The 19,344-nt window shown below is 43.0% G+C and overlaps 1 protein-coding gene across 9 annotated transcripts in view; it reads left to right on the top strand.

Moving 5' to 3' along the window:
- The first annotated feature begins 4,811 nt into the window (after positions 1-4,811).
- The window catches only part of LOC135097215 (GTP-binding protein 10 homolog), an 18,775-nt gene continuing 4,242 nt past the window's right edge, over positions 4,812-19,344 (top strand). Inside the window, exons 1-8 of one of the 9 annotated variants that reach the window (XM_063998990.1) lie at positions 4,812-5,360; positions 6,319-6,534; positions 9,650-9,776; positions 11,470-11,708; positions 12,764-15,601; positions 17,317-17,414; positions 18,377-18,463; positions 18,935-19,093. In XM_063998990.1, the coding sequence (XP_063855060.1) occupies positions 6,451-6,534; positions 9,650-9,776; positions 11,470-11,708; positions 12,764-13,000 (687 nt within the window). In that variant the 5' untranslated portion in view covers positions 4,812-5,360; positions 6,319-6,450 and the 3' untranslated portion in view covers positions 13,001-15,601; positions 17,317-17,414; positions 18,377-18,463; positions 18,935-19,093. The other 8 variants (XM_063998988.1, XM_063998994.1, XM_063998991.1 and 5 more) reach the window with 8 other exon arrangements.

Raw genomic sequence — 19,344 nt, 5'->3', positions numbered from 1 at the left:
TGATTATATGAAATGGAAGAAAAAGAAAACGGTACTTTTTTATATCAAAATTTTTTTTTCACTACTACTACTACTACTACTACTACTACTACTACTACTACTACTACTACTACTACTACTACTACTACTACTACTACTACTACTTTTACTGCTACTATTATCACACCTGGCCTAATTAGCAGGAAATTTATGTAAATTAGCAATGCGGTATTCAAGTGTTGGAAGGAGGAGGAGGAGGAGAGAGGGAGAGAACAATATGTACCATTCTCTCTCTCTCTCTCTCTCTCTCTCTCTCTCTCTCTCTCTCTCTCTCTCTCTCTCTCTCTCTCTCTCTCTCTCTCTCTCTCGTACGTACATAGAAACACACACACACACACACACACACACACACACACACACACACACACACACACACACACACACACACACACACACACATGTGAAAAAGGAAGAGGAAAGAATAATCAATAAGAAGAAGGAAGGGAAGAAAGAGGAGGAGGTCTAACAAGAGGAAGAGAAGGGAAGGAAGGAAGGAAGAAGAGGACATGAGTTGTACCGAGGCGCCCTTTGTGTGACTGCCTCGGTGCTGAGGATGCGGGGCTGGGACTGGTGAAGGGGCGGGTCTCGTGGTGTGTTAGGGGGGGTAATGGGGGGCCATATAGTTGTGTTGTGGTGTGGTGGTGTGACGGCAGGCACCGTGGTGGCGGTGTTGTGTTATGAGTGTGGTGCAGGCAGAGTGTGAGGGTGCGGGGTTGGCGTGGAGCGCGGCGCCCTTCCTGGAATGGTGACGTCCCGCGTCTGGCGGGCGGCGGACACAGTGACGGTGCGCGGCATGTTCGAGGGGCGGCGGCGGCCCCCCTAGGAGAGCTCCAGGGCGGCAAGAAGAATGGCGGGGGCTGTCCCGCACCAGGAGCGTCCTGCTGCCCAGCCCCGTGGTGTGGGGCAGGACGCGCCGCAGGCCTTCTCCCTGACGCTGCTGCACAACGGCGGCGGCAAAGTGCTGCTGGATGGCTACGACGGAGGCGGCGGCGGCGGCGGCAGGGGGGCGCGGCGGTGGGGCGGCTGCTAGGGCCACCCTGGCCAATGGGGAGCGCTCCTCAGACTCCCAGGACTCCGGGGCCATTTCGGGCACCACGTCAGGCAAGGAGGCCAGCCCGGGCTGCGAGGAGAGCTCGGGCTCCGAGCAGAGCAGCGCGCCGCCCCACGAGGACCCCCGCCACGAGGAGGACCAGTCCAGCCCCGCCTCAGCCCGCTCCTGCGCGGCCCTGCCCCACTCCCCGCACCACGCCCTGCTCAACGGGGGGAGGCGCCATGACGCGCTGGACGATGCGCTGCGCCCCCTCACTCTCTACGGGCAGGAGACGGGCGGCGGCGACTTGGGCAGGGTGCGGGCGGCACACGAGGCCAACATGAGCATGCTGGCGTACCTGGAGGCGCTGTTCACGGGCGCCAAGCTGGAGGAGGCGCGCCTGGAGGGCAGCAGGGAGGAGCCGCGGAGCCGTCAGTCCCGCTCCCCGGCGCCCCGCAGCCTGCACAGCCCCGAGACAGGATACAAGACCCTGCCCGCATCTTGCTCAGAGCACGCCCTGCGCGGCCTGGCGGGCGGCCTCAGCACGCCCGCACGGCCACAGATGCTGCGCACCATCGAGACGCGCCTGCAGCTGGCGCGGCCCTGCGAGGGCGGCGGGGCGGAGCGGGGCAAGCTGTACCAATGTAACAGCAGCAGCAGCGCCGGCAGCCTCACCCACCTGGCGGGAGGCGGCAGCCCCGCCACCAACGGCGCCTCCACGACCCGTAGGTTCCTGTCGCCCTCCCGCAAGGAGGCACCCGTCACGCTGGCGACCGTCACTAGCGCGGGGGGTGGCGCCCCGAAGAGGCCAGACGGGCTGCCGGCGCACTCCGCGGGGCACAACAGCAGCCAGCACTCGCTGCCCCACAAATACCGCAGCCGCTCCGCCTTCAGCTCCCCTGCGGTGTCCCGGCAGCGCGGCCCAGACCCCGGCGGCTCCCTCACCTCGCCCCTCGGGCACCGCCCAGCGCCGCTTCTCCAGCCTGGAGCTGCGGGCACACAGCGCACGGGTTCCCCAGCGCGGGCGTAGCGCTGAGCCCTCCGTCGCCTGCACAGGGCGCCCAGGCCTTCCACCATAAGATGCAGCTCTTTGACATCATGGAGACCCAGGCCCGCTTCTCCCAGGTAGCGCGCGGGGGCTGTGTGTGTGTGTGTGTGTGTGTGTGTGTGTGTGTGTGTGTGTGGAGGGGGACTGGCCGGGGGCGGCGACCCCTCTGTACAGTGCAGCACGCATTATTGTGTTACCTCACCACTCTCTTCACCCAGCCCCCCACCACGCCCCCCACCACACTCCCTCACCCTCCCCACTCCTTCACTCTCCCTTGTGTAGCACGAGCATGGTCACACACACACACACACACACACACACACACACACACACTTTCTCTTTTATTAAGACTTGCAATACACCGCCTCGCCCACTCCCTCTCTCCCTCTCTCTCTCTCTCTCCCTCTCTCTCTCTCCCTCTCACTTTGTGTTGAGCTGCCTCTGGAACGTGTCGCTTGAGCGGAAAAAGAAAAGAGAAAATGGAAGAGAGAAAAAAAGTGATTTTCGTACATTTTCAATATAATTTTTTCGTGTTTTTAGGGCAAAACAATTAAACCAAAACTCAGAAATGAAGAATTGTCTCTCCGCTAAAAAACGCGCATACCAAAAGCCAGAAATAACTCCAAACGAAAGAGACAAGACCGATCACGAGCAGTTGCGACGCCATACTGAAAAACATTGAAGTCTCCAATGCTGAAATATTGTTAATCTGTCACAACAATCTTAAAAACACCCTTAAAAAAACCTTTGGAATATCATCTAGGGTGTTTGGAATGTAGAAATGTTGTTTGGGTGTGTTTGGGAGTGTTTTTATGATTATTTTTATTATATATTTATTTTTTTGTGCTTTAAATTCCAATAACTTCAAATAGAGCCTTTTAAAGAGTGCTTCTCCCTTTAGGAATGTTGGAAATGTTGTTAATCTGTCACTACAACCTTAAAATCCCCCTTGAAAACCACAGTAACTTCAACTACAACCTTTTAAATACAGGTAGCAGGGTTCTTAAGGATGTTTCTCATGTCAGTAATGCAGAAATGTTGTTAATCTGTCACTAGAACCTTAAAAACACCCTTGAAAACCACAGAAATACAGCCTTTTAAATACAGTTAGCAGGGTTCTCAAAGAGTGTTTCTCCTGTTAGTAATGCAGAAATATTGTTAATCTGTCTCTAGAATCTTAAAACACCCATAAAAAGCCCTTGTAACTTCAACTAGGGCCTTTGGAAAGTAGAAATGTTGTTAATCTAACACTAGAACTTTAAAAACATCCTTGAAATCCCACGTCACTTCAACCACAGTAAACAAACAAACAAAGAAAATTTATTATTATTCTTTTTATTTACTTGTTTGTTTGTTTATTTATTTTGTTTGAGAGGAAAAAAAAAAAAAAAAAAAATATATATATATATATATATATATATATATATATATATATATATATATATATATATATATATATATATATATATATTATATATATATATATATTATTTCATTATTTTGTAGTAATAGTAGTAGTAGTAGTAGTAGTAGTAGTAGTAGTAGTAGTAGTAGTAGTAGCATATTTTCATTGCATTTTATTGTTGTTGTTGTTGTTGTTGTTGTTGTTGTTGTTGTTGTTATGTGTGTGTGTGTGTGTGTGTGTGTGTGTGTGTGTTTCCATTGTATACATACCATAATACATTAATATTTTTATAGTGAAAATACAAAAAATATTACTATTATTATTAGTATTATTATTATTATTATTATTATTATTATTATTATTATTATCATTATATTATTATTATTATTATCATTATTATTATCATTATTATCATTATTATTATTGTCATTATTATTATTATTATTATTATTATTATTATTATTATTATTATTATTATTATCATTATTGTTACTATTGTTATTACTATTATTATTAGGTAGGTGAGAGGTGAATCAATAATGTACTATATGTACCATTCTCTCTCTCTCTCTCTCTCTCTCTCTCTCTCTCTCTCTCTCTCTCTCTCTCTCTCTCTCTCTCTCTCTCTCTCTCTCTCTCTCTGACTGTCTTCAGCCTCTCTCTCGCTATCACAAGCACATGCACAAGACTTTCTTCTTTCTCTCACTCCTATTCTGTCCACCTTTCTAATGCAAGAGTTAACCAGTATTCTCAATCAATCACCACTATTCTGTCCTCCTCTCAATTGCAAGAGTTAACTATCTGCCTCTCGTTGCCATTGATCAGTGACTCTCCTACGTAAAATTAATAAATAAAATAATTTTATATATAAAATGAATGACCAATTAAATTAAAGAACGAAAGTTTTGTAAGCCTAATTTAGCCTAATCTAGCCTAGCCTAACTTAACTGAACCCAGTGTATCTGTCAGATGAAAATGCTAATGTCACTTCAATATTATTCTCAAGAAACTGTAAACTTTTTAATCAATTTCCTATTTTTGTAACTTGCTTTACTTTCTATCTTGTTTGTTTTCGTAATGATTTATTTCCCAGGCAAAAGTTTCAAATATTTTTGATCATAAAGAAAAGAAACACACAAATATATGTCAATTAATAAGGAATTTGTTTAATTTATTTATTTTTATCTCTTGAGAGAGAGAGAGAGAGAGAGAGAGAGAGAGAGAGAGAGAGAGAGAGAGAGAGAGAGAGAGAGAGAGAGAGAGAGAGAGACCAAATGAAATATAATAGAGAACAAATTATGAGGGAAAAAGTAGAAAATAGAAACGAATAAATAAATACATAATGTAATATAATACAGAACAAATTAGGATGAAAAAAAATAAATGAAGGGCAGAGTGACAATATACAGAGCGTGGTGCAGAGCGTACATTAACCTGTGGCAGACCAAGTTGTATAAATAATTTAATGCCGTCTTTAAAACGGTCTGATCCAATAAATACACGAGTCATGGGTGAAAAATGCAGGTTTCCTGTGTCCCTTGCACGTGCCAGCGATCAGCTGTAATGTTTGTTTACGTCATCACCTGACTGACAGGCCGTGAGGAGGGAAACACTGGGAGAGATAAACATATTATATAGATAGTGAAAGAGAAGACACAAGGAACACAGTAATGAAGAGAAACATGAAGGAAGCGCCGCTGAATGAACTAATCTTCCCTACAAGAAGCTGAACTTGAGAAGCAAGGACTGGATGGCCAAACTGGTCACAAGAAAAGAGGATTGTGTCTTTTCCAGGCATCCGTCTATCAGGACATAAGGACGCAAGGGAAGCTGTCAGAGTAAGTAGTACTCTTACAGACACATGTCTCAATCTCTTTTTTTTTTCGGTATTGTTATACCAGGGGTATGGGTGCGGGTGGCAGCACTGTGGAGGTGGCAGACTGGGAGAGGCGGGAACAGGGAGAGAGGGGAGACGCGTGGCCAGAGAGGAGGCCAGCGTGTGCCTGCCTGTTTTGGAAGTGTTTCCCTGCCTGTTGAGTGCCTGTCGTGCCCTGGGAGGCTTGTGGTGCCCCTATAAACTTGTAAAGCAGTGTACTTGCAGAGGATTTGTCGATAAACCTAGGAAATAGTGCCCGTGTTTTCCCTTGTGCCCCGGCTGTGCCCCGGCCTCGTGTGTGTGTGTGTGTGTGTGTTGTTGTCCCGGCGTTTATAGTGTGACTTATTTGAGGCCCCGCTGCTCTAGTTTCTTGACCTGTGCCCGTGTGGATAACACGCCCGCCCCGAGTGAGGGGTGGGCACAACAGTATTATTAGAAACATGAACCGTCTAACAGCCACGAAAAAGAAATTAAATTTTTCGTATGGAGAAGCAAAAATCACAGGAATTTGGCTTTCTAAACTAACCTAATTCACTCACCCTTCTCTCTCTCTCTCTCTCTCTCTCTCTCTCTCTCTCTCTCTCTCTCTCTCTCTCTCTCTCTCTCTCTCTCTCTCTCTCTCTCTCTCTCTCTCTCTCTCTCTCTCTCTCTCTCTGTCAAATGTGCAGGTATGGCAGTCCATGGAAGTAATGTTTGGCAGAGCAAAGGACTGACTTGTGTTCCTTGTTGATAACAAACAAACATGAGCAGGCAGGGTGTAGTAATGTTTTGATGCTACACTGATGCATTGACAAATAATAATCATAAATGGTTTATTAATAATCCAGTTAGGACTAAATTTATATTGTACTGAATAAAAAATAAAATGTGATAAATATACGCTTAAAATTAGGATCTTATTAACTAAGGTGGTATTACAGGAGGAGGAGGAGGAGGAGGAGAAAGTTTTGTATTGCTGTACAGGAGGAGGAAGAGATTTTGTGTTGCTGGCAAGAGGAAGAGATTTTGTGTTGCTGGGAAGGGGAAGAAGAAATTTTGGGCAGTGATGGAGAATGTGGGTCCCTCCTGGCTGGGTCCTGCATCCTGGTGGTATGAGTTGCCAGCGCTGCATCTCTTCTACATTGCTGCCATGCCAGGTGAGTGAGGCAGCCTGGCATATATAGCACAGTGGAATGTTATTATGGGCAGCTAATGTATGTGCACAGGAAAAATAAATGCTGGATTCTTTAAAAAATCAGTTTATCTGTATTTTACTGGAGAAAGGCCAAGCATAAGTTAAAAGTAATGTGTGGGATCCAAGGAATTAGTAATGTTTTCTTTGAAAGCTACTTGGATGAATTTCAATGGAGAAAAAGGTTCTGATAAACTGGAATGGCTGCCTTCACCATTCTTTTACTTGTCAATCAGTGATAGGTGTCTGACTCCTTAAATATCACAGCCACACATGATGCCTGTCTCATGACACAAAAGTAGTACAGTTGAACACCACACTATAACCACTTGGGTTAACTCGGAAGGTTCACCCATGTGGATGCTCCATAACAAGTCACTCGAACTGCCATGCATCAATGGCTTGCCTTACCTTACCTTACCTTACTGCAGTGTCTTATCCTCCAGTACATTAGTAACTATGGACCTCTACTCGTGTCTGTCTTATGTAGCTTGTATCATCTGCACTGCTGTCATCCTTGCACTTGTCAGCTTCACCAAACTTTCCATGTATATCTCCCCTGGTCTTTTTCTTCTACTCCCCTCTATCATTCTCCTCGGAACAGCATGACTGTGTATGAAGTGTTTATTGACTGGTGACAGCAAGGTATGTGGCATCAACCCTTACTCTTGTAAAACTGAGCCTGGCCAGTTGCAGAACACAGTATGATAGTTTGATGCCATTTTCATGAGTAAATTTTAATTTTAAATGAAGTCTGACGGTATATTTCAACTTCCAAACCTAACCATGAAGTTTTGTCTCCCTGCACCCCTGAACAGTCTCACCAGCTGCCTTGCTTCACTCCCCTGGCCATGTGAAACAGGCAGGCCAGCAGCTGTCATGAGCCAGTCACAGTGTACACTATCACAGTGCATAGTATCTGCCCAGTCCAGTATTTCCATTCCTTGCATTAATGTATTTTATTTTATTTATTTATTTATTTTATGTAAGAGAGACACAGGCCAAGGGGAATAAATAGTGAAAAAAAGACCACTGAGGTGCCAGTCTCAAAAGAAAGGTCAGAATGAGAGGATAAATGTTTTAAAACCTTTGTCTTGAAAGAGTTCAATTCATAGGAAGGAGGAAATACAGAAGCAGACAGGGAGTTCCAGTGTATGCCATGAATAGATCCCCTTTTGTGTGTGTGTGTGTGTGTGTGTGTGTGTGTGTGTGTGTGTGTGTGTGTGTGTGTGTTTTATGTAGGAGGGACACTGGCCAAGGGCAACAAAAATCCAATAAAAGAAAAATGGCCACTGAAATGCCAGTCCCATAAAAGGGTCCAAAGCGGTAGTCAAAAATTGAAGGACAAGTGTCTTGAAACCTTGTGTGTGTGTGTGTGTGTGTGTGTGTGTGTGTGTGTGTGTGTGTGTGTGTGTGTGTGTGTGTGTGTGTGTGTGTTTATGTAGTTGTATTTATCTAGTTGTAATGTATGGGAGGGGACCTATACTTGTGGTGTCCTGTCTTTGCATCTCATGGTGTTTAACCCTTAAAAAGATTGATGTATTCTCTGTACTTTCCCATCCCATTCTATGGACTGGATGGGAAAGCTGTTCATTTTCATATTCCTTGTGTAACTATCTTTTTTTATCTTCCTTCCATGTCCTCTTGTATCTCTCATGTCCCACTGTATTAGGTCTTCTCAGGGAAGTGGGTGGCGCAGGGGGTGACGTGTATGTGGAGGGGAAGGAAGGTGAGGCATGGAGACACTGTGTGTGTTGTGATGGGAAGTGACATAGAGAGACTACGTTTGTTATGACAGGAAGTGAGGCATGACATTTAAACACTGTTTGTTATGACAGGGAATGAGGCTTGGAAACTTCCTTCTCACCCTGCTCTCTCTCTCACAGACCACTTCTCACCCTGCTCTCCCTCTCACAGACCACTTCTCACCTGCTCTCCCTCTCACAGACCACTTCTCACCCTGCTCTCCCTCTCATAGACCACTTCTCATTCTACTCACCCTCTCATAGACCACTTCTCACCCTGCTCTCCCTCTCACAGACCACTTCTCACCCTGCTCTCCTTCTCACAGACCACTTCTCACCCTGCTCTCCTTCTCACAGACCATATCCCTCTTACCCTGCTCTCTCTGTCTGTCTCTTTCCCTCACAGGCCACAGTCTGCTGAAGCTGTGCAAGGCTCAGCCAGACCAGCGGTGGGTTGGGGCAGCTGGCATGGACAGTCGCAAGTATCGCATCTGTGGGGAGGCTGGTGCTGAGCTGACCATTCCTGTCCCTACAGGCACCACCGTCTGGCTCGAGCAGCACCAGAAATTGCTGGGTGAGGATGCCACTCTCACCTTTTTCCTGATGGCACTCTCACCCTTTTCCTTTTTCACCCTGTCTTTATTTTCTCTTTGATCTCTTGTTAGGAGAATTTTTTTTATTGACAGGAAAGAATTGGCTCTGAAATAGACTGGTGGATGAATGGAATGGACTCAGTAATCAGTTGTTAGTGTATATATGTGTGTGTGTGTGTAGGATGGTTAAGCTGTAATCAGTAGAAATATTTCCCTAAGTTAAGATGTGATTTTTATCTTTTCTTCCTTTATTCATTTATTTATTTATTTTTATTTTTTTCAAGTGAGATAAACTGTGCAGGAGACAGGGTGTTGGTGGCTTGAGGTGGGCAGGGCAGCAACCCCAGCAACCAGTACAATGGGCAGAAGGGACAGGTGGGTACTGGTGGGGCATCAGGAACACTGGCACTTCCTTGGCTTATTCATTTATTGATTGATTTGTTTTTTATGTAAGTGGGTCACTGGCCAACAGCAAGAAAAGGTTAAAAAAGAAAAAAAGGCTCACTAGAATGCCAGTCCCTAAAGAGAGGTCAAAAAGGATCATCAATAATTGGAGGACAAGTGTCTTGAAATGGAAACCCCCTCTCATACTTGTGAAATGTACAGTGTGCATGGACATATAAGGCACCTGTGCAAAGTTAGCAGCTGTGGAGGTGAGAAAAACTATGTACAAACCTGCTGGCTTCTTGCACTACCCCTTTTGATGATGTGTTCTCATGTTCCTATGTTCCCGCATCCACAGGGACACATTGTGAAGCTGGAACTGAAGCTGTTGGCCGATGTGGGTCTGGTGGGCTTCCCTAATGCTGGCAAGTCCACACTGCTGTGGGCCATCTCCAGGGCCAGACCCAAGGTGGCCAGCTACCCCTGTGAGTGTTCTTCACCTCTCTCTCCTTGTTCACATCATCTCCACTTCACTCTGCCTCATGTTTGCTTGATTTTTTGACTGTACTGCTCATTGCCTTTACTTTATACTGTTTTATGTATTCTCACTATATGTACTCTCTCTCTCTCTCTCTCTCTCTCTCTCTCTCTCTCTCTCTCTCTCTCTCTCTCTCTCTCTCTCTCTCTCTCTCTCTCTCTCTCTCTCTCTCTCTCTCTCTCTCTCTCTCTCTCTCTGTCCATGAAATATGTTTGTCTGTCTGTCACCACACTTCAGGGCAGAAGTATTGCCATAGTTCACACAATTCATCATTTTCATCTCCTGCCTGTGAGTCACAGCCTGCTCAAGGAAACATAGAACCATTCCCAAGACTAGGACAACTATGAATATTCTTCATGCCTCTACTTTGCTAATCTGTCTTGGGCTCATGAAAGTTATGTAGAAGGTACTCTTTTAGGTACAAGTCATTGCTTCAGAAACATCATTAGTGCCATGTAATAAAACTGAAGACAGGAATTAATGACAGGAGAAGCATATAAAAAAATAATTCAATGAAATATATTATTATTATTATTATTAGTAGTAGTAGTAGTAGTAGTAGTAGTAGTACATTTTATTTTATTTTATGAATTTAATTTTATTTAGATTGATTATTATTATTATTGTTATCATCATTATTATTATTATTATTACATATTATTTCTCCTTATCAGCATAGATAATATTGTGAGATGGAGGCAGTTGGCCAAGTGAATAAGTAAGTTTGGATAACCTGACTCAAGGTTTGTTATGTTCACTTTAAGACAAGAACATCATCCATTGCATAACTCAGGTCAAGGGCAAAAGGAGTCAAGTGCTTGTAAACTTTACCTTAATATAATGAACAATTTATAGCAAACAAAGCTGCCTATTGAAAAATGAAAGGATAGACAGGCCAGCAGATGTTACATCACGGCAGTCTGACAAACAGATCAAGTACTCTCATGATTCACTACTAGACTAGCAACAGTCACTTGTTATTCCACTTGTCACCAATACACTCCTCCCTCCAACAGGAAATAATAACATACACCATAAACTCACAATGGTTGATAATCACTGACAAACCACAAAGCACTTCACCAAAACCACCACCCACAAAACAGCATTAAATAACATAACTGCTCTCACTGAATAAACCAAGACAAGTATCATGAAAACTGTACTACTTATCCACTGCATAGAGTGTAGCAGTCCCAAGCAGAGGCACAACACAGCTCACTACAGCCGACCAAGAATGTCTGTCAGCTTTACCTCCGGCCTGTGCCTAGGTTAAGCCCACCTGGGCCTGGCATGTACATTTCCATTGGCCAGCCACAATTCATCCCAAGCTCATGACCTGACTCCAACTTTGGTTAACTAGGAACTTGTAACAATAGATAGATAAATAGATTATTATTTTTGTTATTATTATTATTATTATTATTATTATTATTATTATTATTATTATTATTATTATTATTATTATTATTATTATTATTATTATTAAAATAGTACAGATACAACATATCAGACAAACACAAAATGCAAAATCAACTGAAGAGAAACAAAACAGCACATTATAAGCCTAATTTTATGCTGCTCTCCTGAAATAACTCATCATTTAAATTTCTAACGTTATACTTTGTTTCCTCCACCAGTCACGACGCTGCAGCCGACCCTGGATGTGGTGGAGTACAGTGACATGCGGCGGCTGACCATCGCTGACCTGCCAGGACTCATTGAGGGTGCCTGGGCCAACGTGGGGATGGGGCACCGCTTCCTGCGCCACGTGGAGCGGACACACTTCCTCCTCTTTGTGGTGGACATCAACGGCTTCCGGCTGTCACCCAAACACCCATACCGCTCACCCACCGAGAATGTCATGCTGGTCAACAGGGTGAGTGTGTGGGTGCCCAGTGCCCTGCAGGGGTGTGTGGGGCTGAGGAACTTTGGGTGAATGTGATGCCTGTGTGTTTACAGTTTTGACTTGCTGCTGTGTTGTGTTGATTGGCAGCTTTACTCTCATTCTAACTAATAGGAGAGTTATTTGCTAGTGCTCTTAATACTGATTCTGTGCATTTATGGTTGTATGTGGACAAAATGTTTTAGTTTTGATTCTGTTTTTGTCAATTTATGACATGGTGTTGGAACAGAACTCTATCATGACTTGGGGAAACTCTGTACAGTGTTGACATCTAGCCTACAATGAGTGTCTGGCTTGTGGCTTCCTTGGGGATGTCAGACACACCCTGCTGGTAAACACATGGACATGAATTTGTGATTCCAAGTTTGAGTCATGTTGGAAGCTGAGTCTTTGTGGCAGTGACAGGGCAGTCGGTCGACCAAAATCCACTCAGGTCGTGATGACCACCTCGGCCTGAGTGGTAACATGTCAGACTCATGTTTCTGTGAGTCCTGACAAAGGCGTGATCTCCTGTAAACCTTCTCCTGGTTGATTCATCCTGCCTCATCCTGTCTCCAGACCAGTGTCTCAGAGTTTGCATGATGCCCCAAGGCATGACATCACAGGGACAGCCTGTCATGCACTTACCCTTCACTCTAACACACACACACACACACACACACACACACACACACACACACACACACACACACACACACACACACACACACACACACACACACACACACACACACACACACACACACACACACACACACAGTCTTCATCTTTACCTTAATTAGTGTAGTTTATGACAAATCCCCCCCACAAAAAAAAAAAAAGGCCAACAGATCTGCTACTCTTTATCCTCTTTTGAGTTCATTTGTACCTTATCACAAGCATTGTCATGAGGGCCAAGAAATCCACTGCTCTTTTTTTCCTGTTCCTTTGTACCTTACCACAAAGTCTCATAAGGGTCAAGAAATCTGCTGCTCTTTTACCTTCATTTATATTCCTTTGTAGTTACTCCTCCACACCTGTACACACAGGAGTTGGAGCTGTATTCACCTGACCTGCTGAGTAAGCCAGCACTCCTTATGGTGAATAAGATGGACTCCCCCAATGCTGAGTCTTGCTGCAGGAACTCCTTCACAACATTAAGAGGATGGAGGATGAGTACATGGGAACATAAGAATACAAGGGAAGCTGCAAGAATCTGTCAACCCACAATTGGCATTTCCTGTCAGAAATGCCTTCAGATTTCTATCTATCATCCTCATACCTAAATTTATTTGGTCTTCTTTTAAAAGCTCCATATTGACAGGACATTAACAGCCATAAGAAAATAGGGGAAGCTGCAGGCAGCCATCAGTCCTTAACATGACAATCCCTGTATGAAACATGCCTGCCTATTTCCACCCATCTCCCCCATCCACAAGTTTATTTAGTTTTCTTTTAAAGCTTCCTAACGACTCAGCACTAACAACCAGATTACTGAGTCTATTCTATTCATCAACCACTATATTTGAAAACTTATTCCTTTGTGTCTCATTTAAAGCTAGCTTTATCAAGCTTGAACCCACTATTTCTTGTCCTATCCTGATCACTGAACCTAAGGATTTTGCTCATGTCATCCTTGTTATATCCCCTAAGTAAAGACCTGAGGGAGGAAGAGAGTAGAGACATCTTTTATCATTATCTTTTCATCTCATTTACTCCTTCATTCCTGTTGGTTTGATATTCTGTGTTTGAAGCACCAAGCCAACTGATTATGTGGCACTGAGATTGTTATAGTTATTTTATACTATATTAGGTGAATACCCTCTCCATTAGGGGCTGATAGGACTAAGAGTGTGAATGATGTGTGTATGAGCGGATGGTGCTTTGTCTGGGCCACCCTGTGTGGGATTGCCAACCTGGTATATGGACAGATGGACAGATAGATACATGGGTCAATAATTTGGAGCTTGGATATGAAGAAAATGTAAAACTAGTGGAGATGTTTCAAAGGACACAGGAAAAAAGGCTGCAGTGTTTTAGCCATGTGAAGAGAAGGAAAGAGTCATATGTCAGGAGAAGTGTGATGGAGATAGAGGTGCAAGGCAGGAGAGCAAGAGGAAAACTAAACCTTATATGGATAGACTGTGTAAGGAAGGACTTGAGACAGAAACAATTGTCAAAGGAAAATATATATGACTATGCTTGGAGGAGAGCTGGCAAGAACAATGACTCTATAGAGACTAGGGAAAAGATATCAAGAAGAAGAAATTATGGAGGTGTAAGAATTAATAAGGGAATTATTGAGGTGTTTGGGCTGTGGGAGGCTGTGGAAGACAGTGCCTGGAAGTCACCAAATTCAGGGTAAACCTTCCACCATGGTCCAGGAAGTCATCAGCCAGTAGAGATGAGTCCAGAGCCTGACATGCCACCACCTAGTAGGAGGGAATGTATTTATAAATTTCTTGAATAGAGTATAGTTGTCTTACAGGGTTAAGTGTCTTGTAAGGATATAAATCCTGCTATATTTACAGTCAGTGCAGGCCGAGGTGATCTGGAAGTCACACCCTGAGCCTCTTTCCCTTCTAATGTGGCTGCTGAGTGGTGCTCTCATAATGTTCTTGACACTTCCTCAAATATATTTAAGATATTTTCTATCACCATATTAATTAAACTTTCCCCAAACTTTTTTTTTTTCATATCAACAGGAAAACGGAGTATTAAACCTTCTGGAAACAAAAATGTGTCAGCAATAATTCAAATCAAGGATAACATTGAAAATGAAACATAATATTGAAAATGAAAACTGGAATCATGACGCCTCTTGTGGTTGAGTCGTCCCAGTAGTAGTGCAGTGACTCTCCTTCACTAGGAATTACTAAAGACTAGTGTTTCTTATTGTTACTGAAAAAGGACAGAATATATTTTCTATCTTAGTTTAAGTAAATTAAATAGATGAAAGAATTTTTGCCTTTGTCTTTTCACGAAATAAGCCTCACTGGCTTTTGAAGTGAGAGTAATGAGCTCATTATATTTAGTGAAGCATTCTCCAAAGTAAAGTCCTCTCTTTTGTAAAGAATTTCCTGTACATATGGAGTGACATCACAGCCTGTGTAACACATTCATTACCTGGTCAACCTACTGTGGGAGGGAACATTGCTACCATTCCAGTATTTTGTAAAGCGTGTTCATGTTCATCTTTGATTCCTGCACTTACATGTGCATCTTTCCTGTAAATTGAAAATGTTTTTAATGCCTTTCTGCACTAAGTGACGTTTCACATGAAGACATTTTGATGCATGCATTCTGTTCATAAGAGGGTCTCAAGTGACAGTCATAGTAATAATCACTGGACTGATGACTGACGTCTGGGAATGTCAAAATGGTGACTAAGGATGTCAGACTATTAACTATTGACTGGAGACTGGTGACTAAGAATTTCAGAGTAGACTGGTGACTTAGGATGTCATTTAGGATAGTGAGTAATGATGAGGATCTTGATTGATGAGTGGTGCCTGAGGAGTGTGACTGGTGACTAGTGATTGAAGGTGTGTCATGGGTGACTTTATGTATTTGACTGGTAAAATAGAATGTCTCTTAGGATAATGAGTACTGACCATGATTTTTGACTGGTGAGTGGTGGTGTTCCTGGGTGGTGTTAACAACTGGTGTTCCTCACAGACTATGTGTTGTGTTGCTCCTGTGGTGCCAAACTCACAGAGAACTCATGGGATAACTTTGTAAACATCTCCATTCCACTGTCTGAGGCATCCCAGCTGGTGACCATCCTGGGACACCCCCACCTCATGGTCCAGACCCTCAGGAACCCTGCTGACCTTGCTTTTGACTTGGTGACTGTCAGGAGGTCAGGCTGCTCAGGAGTGGGAGAGGTGAGCTGCACTCAAACATGTGTTTTGTTAGTTATGTGTTTGTTCCTGACCTCTAATCCTTCTGCTTATGTTGTCATCCTCTCTTCTCCATTGGGCTCCTCCAATCACAGTCTCATATCTGCATCTTGTCCTATTGCTCCAATCCCTCCTCAGGATCCTCCTAAGCAGAGGTGCCTCTGGCATTTTGTCTCTGCTAGTGTGGGGACCTGATGAGGTATTTTGCTGATTTTCCTTGGAATGGCCACAGCTTCCATGTCAGAGACCAGGGGTGCGTTAAGTTAAGTGACTTGGGTTACCCAGGTCACCCAGTTCTCAACTGAACGCTCTCTTTGCATGACTCGGGTGATTTGGGTTACCCAAACCGAGGAGGTGGTGTGCTCTGTGCTTTGATATTACAGCAAAAATGGCCACCCAACCATACTTATATTGGTGTTATACATGCTCAGTTATTGCAGATGAGTGCAATACTGTCTGCATACATGCAGTGACATGCACTAATAAGTAAAGTATTGAGTCTTAAATATATAAAAGAATGAAAATAAAGGAAATAAGAAGGGTAATGAATGTTATTGGTATCGGATCTTCACCAAGAACCTCACCACCGAGGACAGCAAGTGCTCCGTAATACAAGTTACCAAGTGGATAAGTGTCAGCCATATGTTTACTGCTATGGAGGTGGGTAGAATGTGGCCATTTCCATGGTAACATTGATGATTTGTTTACAGTATCCCAGGAGGCGTCCAAAACCATTCAGTTGAGCGACTCAGGTAACTTGGCTTATCTGGGCCACCCAAGTCGCAGTAGTGAACACAGTCCAGAAAGAGGAATGAATGACAGAGAATACTAGTTAACTCTTGCTTTAGAGAGGTGGATAGAACAGGGGTGAGAAAAAGTAAAATGTCTTGTGCAGCAAGGCCGAGGTAGGAGGGGAGGCATGCAGTTAGCAAGATCAGGAGGGCAGTTAGCATCAAAATACCAGTATAAGATAGTAAGAGATGAAACATTGTGGTGATGAGAGAGAGGCTGAAGACAGTTACTCAGAGGAGAAGTAAATAATTATAGATGTATGTACTTTGTTGAAAAATTAACATTTTATTGCTGAAACTATGATGAGGCAACATTGTATTTGTGTTAAAATGAGGTCTCTGTGGGTGTGAAGTTGCCTTTGGTTCAGTGTTCTATATATTTTTTTATTTTTTTATTTGTTTATTTATTTACTTATTTTATTTATTTATTTATTTATTTTATTTTTTGGCCCAGTTTGATTTAATATTGTACTTTGATGACATTGTACCTTCTTCCCACCGATATGAAAACCATTTCACACGTGCTCCCTCTCCCTCTCTCATACACACACATACACATTATTTATTACATTTCACTTGCTTTTTATATATCTGTCTATGATGTGGCAGTCCATTGAACAAGAGCTTGGAACATAGTGCAGGGAGGCTCCCTTACTTTGAAGAACCTTGCTCCAGTTGTCATTGTGGGTGTAAAGTTTTCTGAACACTTCTTCTATCAGTCAGTGTTTCTCAGTGGTGCAAGACTGATACTTTTTTCCTTTACATGATATTTGAGTCAGATACCAAAGTTAGCTGATAGCTTATTTTCCATTAGATGATATTTGAACCAGAAACCAAAGTTAGTTGATATGAACTGATTTCCCTTGAACCAGAGACCAGATCCACCTGACTGCTTTTTTTCTTTTCCAGGATATTTGAACCAGAAAGCAAAGCCAACACAACCCACTTCAAAGCTTCCTTGGAGGGTTTCTATGGACTCATTCTAGAGAAACTGGTCACTGAGAAATGTAAGTATGCAAAAGTTGGAACAGAATTTATTAGCTAATATTTACCTTTGAAGTATGATGTTGTAGTGGTCAGAATGTTTGCTTCTATCTTGTTGGAGTTGTGTTCAGTTTGCATTCAGTTTGCAGTGTGTCCAAGTAACTGCAGTTGGTGTATGCATGGCTGATGTAGAAGCCGTGCCTGCTGCCTCCTTCCTTCTTTTAATGGTGCACCCTTAAATCTTGCCATCACATAAAATTTTGCACTAAAAATATTTGTAATCACCTTTTCAGTCAGCTTTGCCCTAAGCTGATTTAAAAAATATATATATGAATAAAGACAGTAATAATATCTAGCAATTATTCTTTAGATAAATCATGAAAACAAATAAACAAGAAATAAATTAAAAAAAAGGAGGGGCATGTGGGCCATGGAAGAAGCACATGAGTGAGTTTACATGAGTGATATGTTTGTTTCTGCAATTTTCTTAAGGGGTAATACTAAATTATTATTGTTTTCCTTGTGATCATTTTTTAATCACCCGAGATCAAGGCTAAGTGATACAGTGATTGGATGGCATGGATGTTGATTGACACTTGAAAATTTTGTCATTGTTTTTGCTGCCGACTTTATAATTCCAAGACTTTCTCTCTCTCTCTCTCTCTCTCTCTCTCTCTCTCTCTCTCTCTCTCTCTCTCTCTCTCTCTCTCTCTCTCTCTCTCTCTCTCTCTCTCTCTCTCTCTCTCTCTCTCTCTCTCTCTCTCTCTCTCTCTCTTTTAATGGATTTGGACACCATATTTGGGGCTTGAAGAGATATTGGTAGGAAGCTTGTAGGGGTGTCTGTCCTTAGCTGGTCTTACAGAATTTAATGAATTAAGTAAGGTAATAGACTGGAAATATTAAAATGTATATATCTTTTATTTATATTAATAAATCATCATTAACAAATAACAGTTTTGTGCTTATGTCTTTTTGAACATTGCAGTCTCCTAAACACAGAGGCAGGCAGTCTCCCAATTGAAGCAGGCTGAAGCTAAACACTTGAGGCAACAAGATTCAATCTACTTTTACAGTGAGCAGTTTTACATATAATTTGTAGCATTGATTGCCTCTTCCAGCTTTTCATTGTTGCCTTCTCATTCCTCACTTGATCCAGGTCAGGTGTATTATTTCCACATGTGTTTTACAGACACCATCTCTATTACAGTTCATTTCCTTCTCTCACCTGCTCTCACATTACATGCTGCAGCCCCACACAGTGCTGTTGGTACCACTTCCTTGTATAACCAGCTCTGCATGCGTTAAAAGCATTCTATATTTCTCCCTTTTCTTTTCATACTTCTTTCATGAAGTTTCATTCTACTTCTGCTTATCTTCTGAAGCAGTATAATATTCAAAACACCTAACTCATAACAGCTGTATGTCTCACTTCTCTCAGTCACCAGTGCAGTATTCTTTTTTTTAATACCAGTTGGTTCACATTCCACTGTACTACCAACTTTCACCAGACTCCCCTCTATCTGTATTAAATGAAAACACTCAGTTTCAGACTCTCTCCTCATTGGCCTTCCCAAGCACCAGCAGTATTAGCACAATGGCACAAGACAGGGAGGACATGGTGCCTCTCGATCCCGAGCTTCTGGCTGAGCTGGAGGAGGAAGCAGCCTCTCGCTATACTGAGGAGGATAACCAGTTTACAGAGGTAGTGTGTATGTCTGTTGTTACACGTGTGGTGCTTTGTTTCAGCTTTCCTTTTTTATTGAGACATCAGCTTGATGTGTGTGCATGCTCAAGTGTGGATGCTTTGTTTCATCTGCCTCTTTTGTTAAGATATCAGCCTAGAGTAATGAAAATTATTTCACATCATTGGGATGGATATTCAGTCACAAGGGAGTATAGTTGCTGAAGCCAAGCTGATCTGCAAGTTGTGCTCTCTGCATGCTCTCTGCCTCC

Source organism: Scylla paramamosain, unplaced genomic scaffold (assembly GCF_035594125.1).
Source record: "Scylla paramamosain isolate STU-SP2022 unplaced genomic scaffold, ASM3559412v1 Contig14, whole genome shotgun sequence".
In the NCBI taxonomy this organism is placed as follows: Eukaryota; Metazoa; Arthropoda; class Malacostraca; order Decapoda; family Portunidae; genus Scylla; species Scylla paramamosain.
This window is presented reverse-complemented; position numbering and strand designations above follow the sequence as displayed.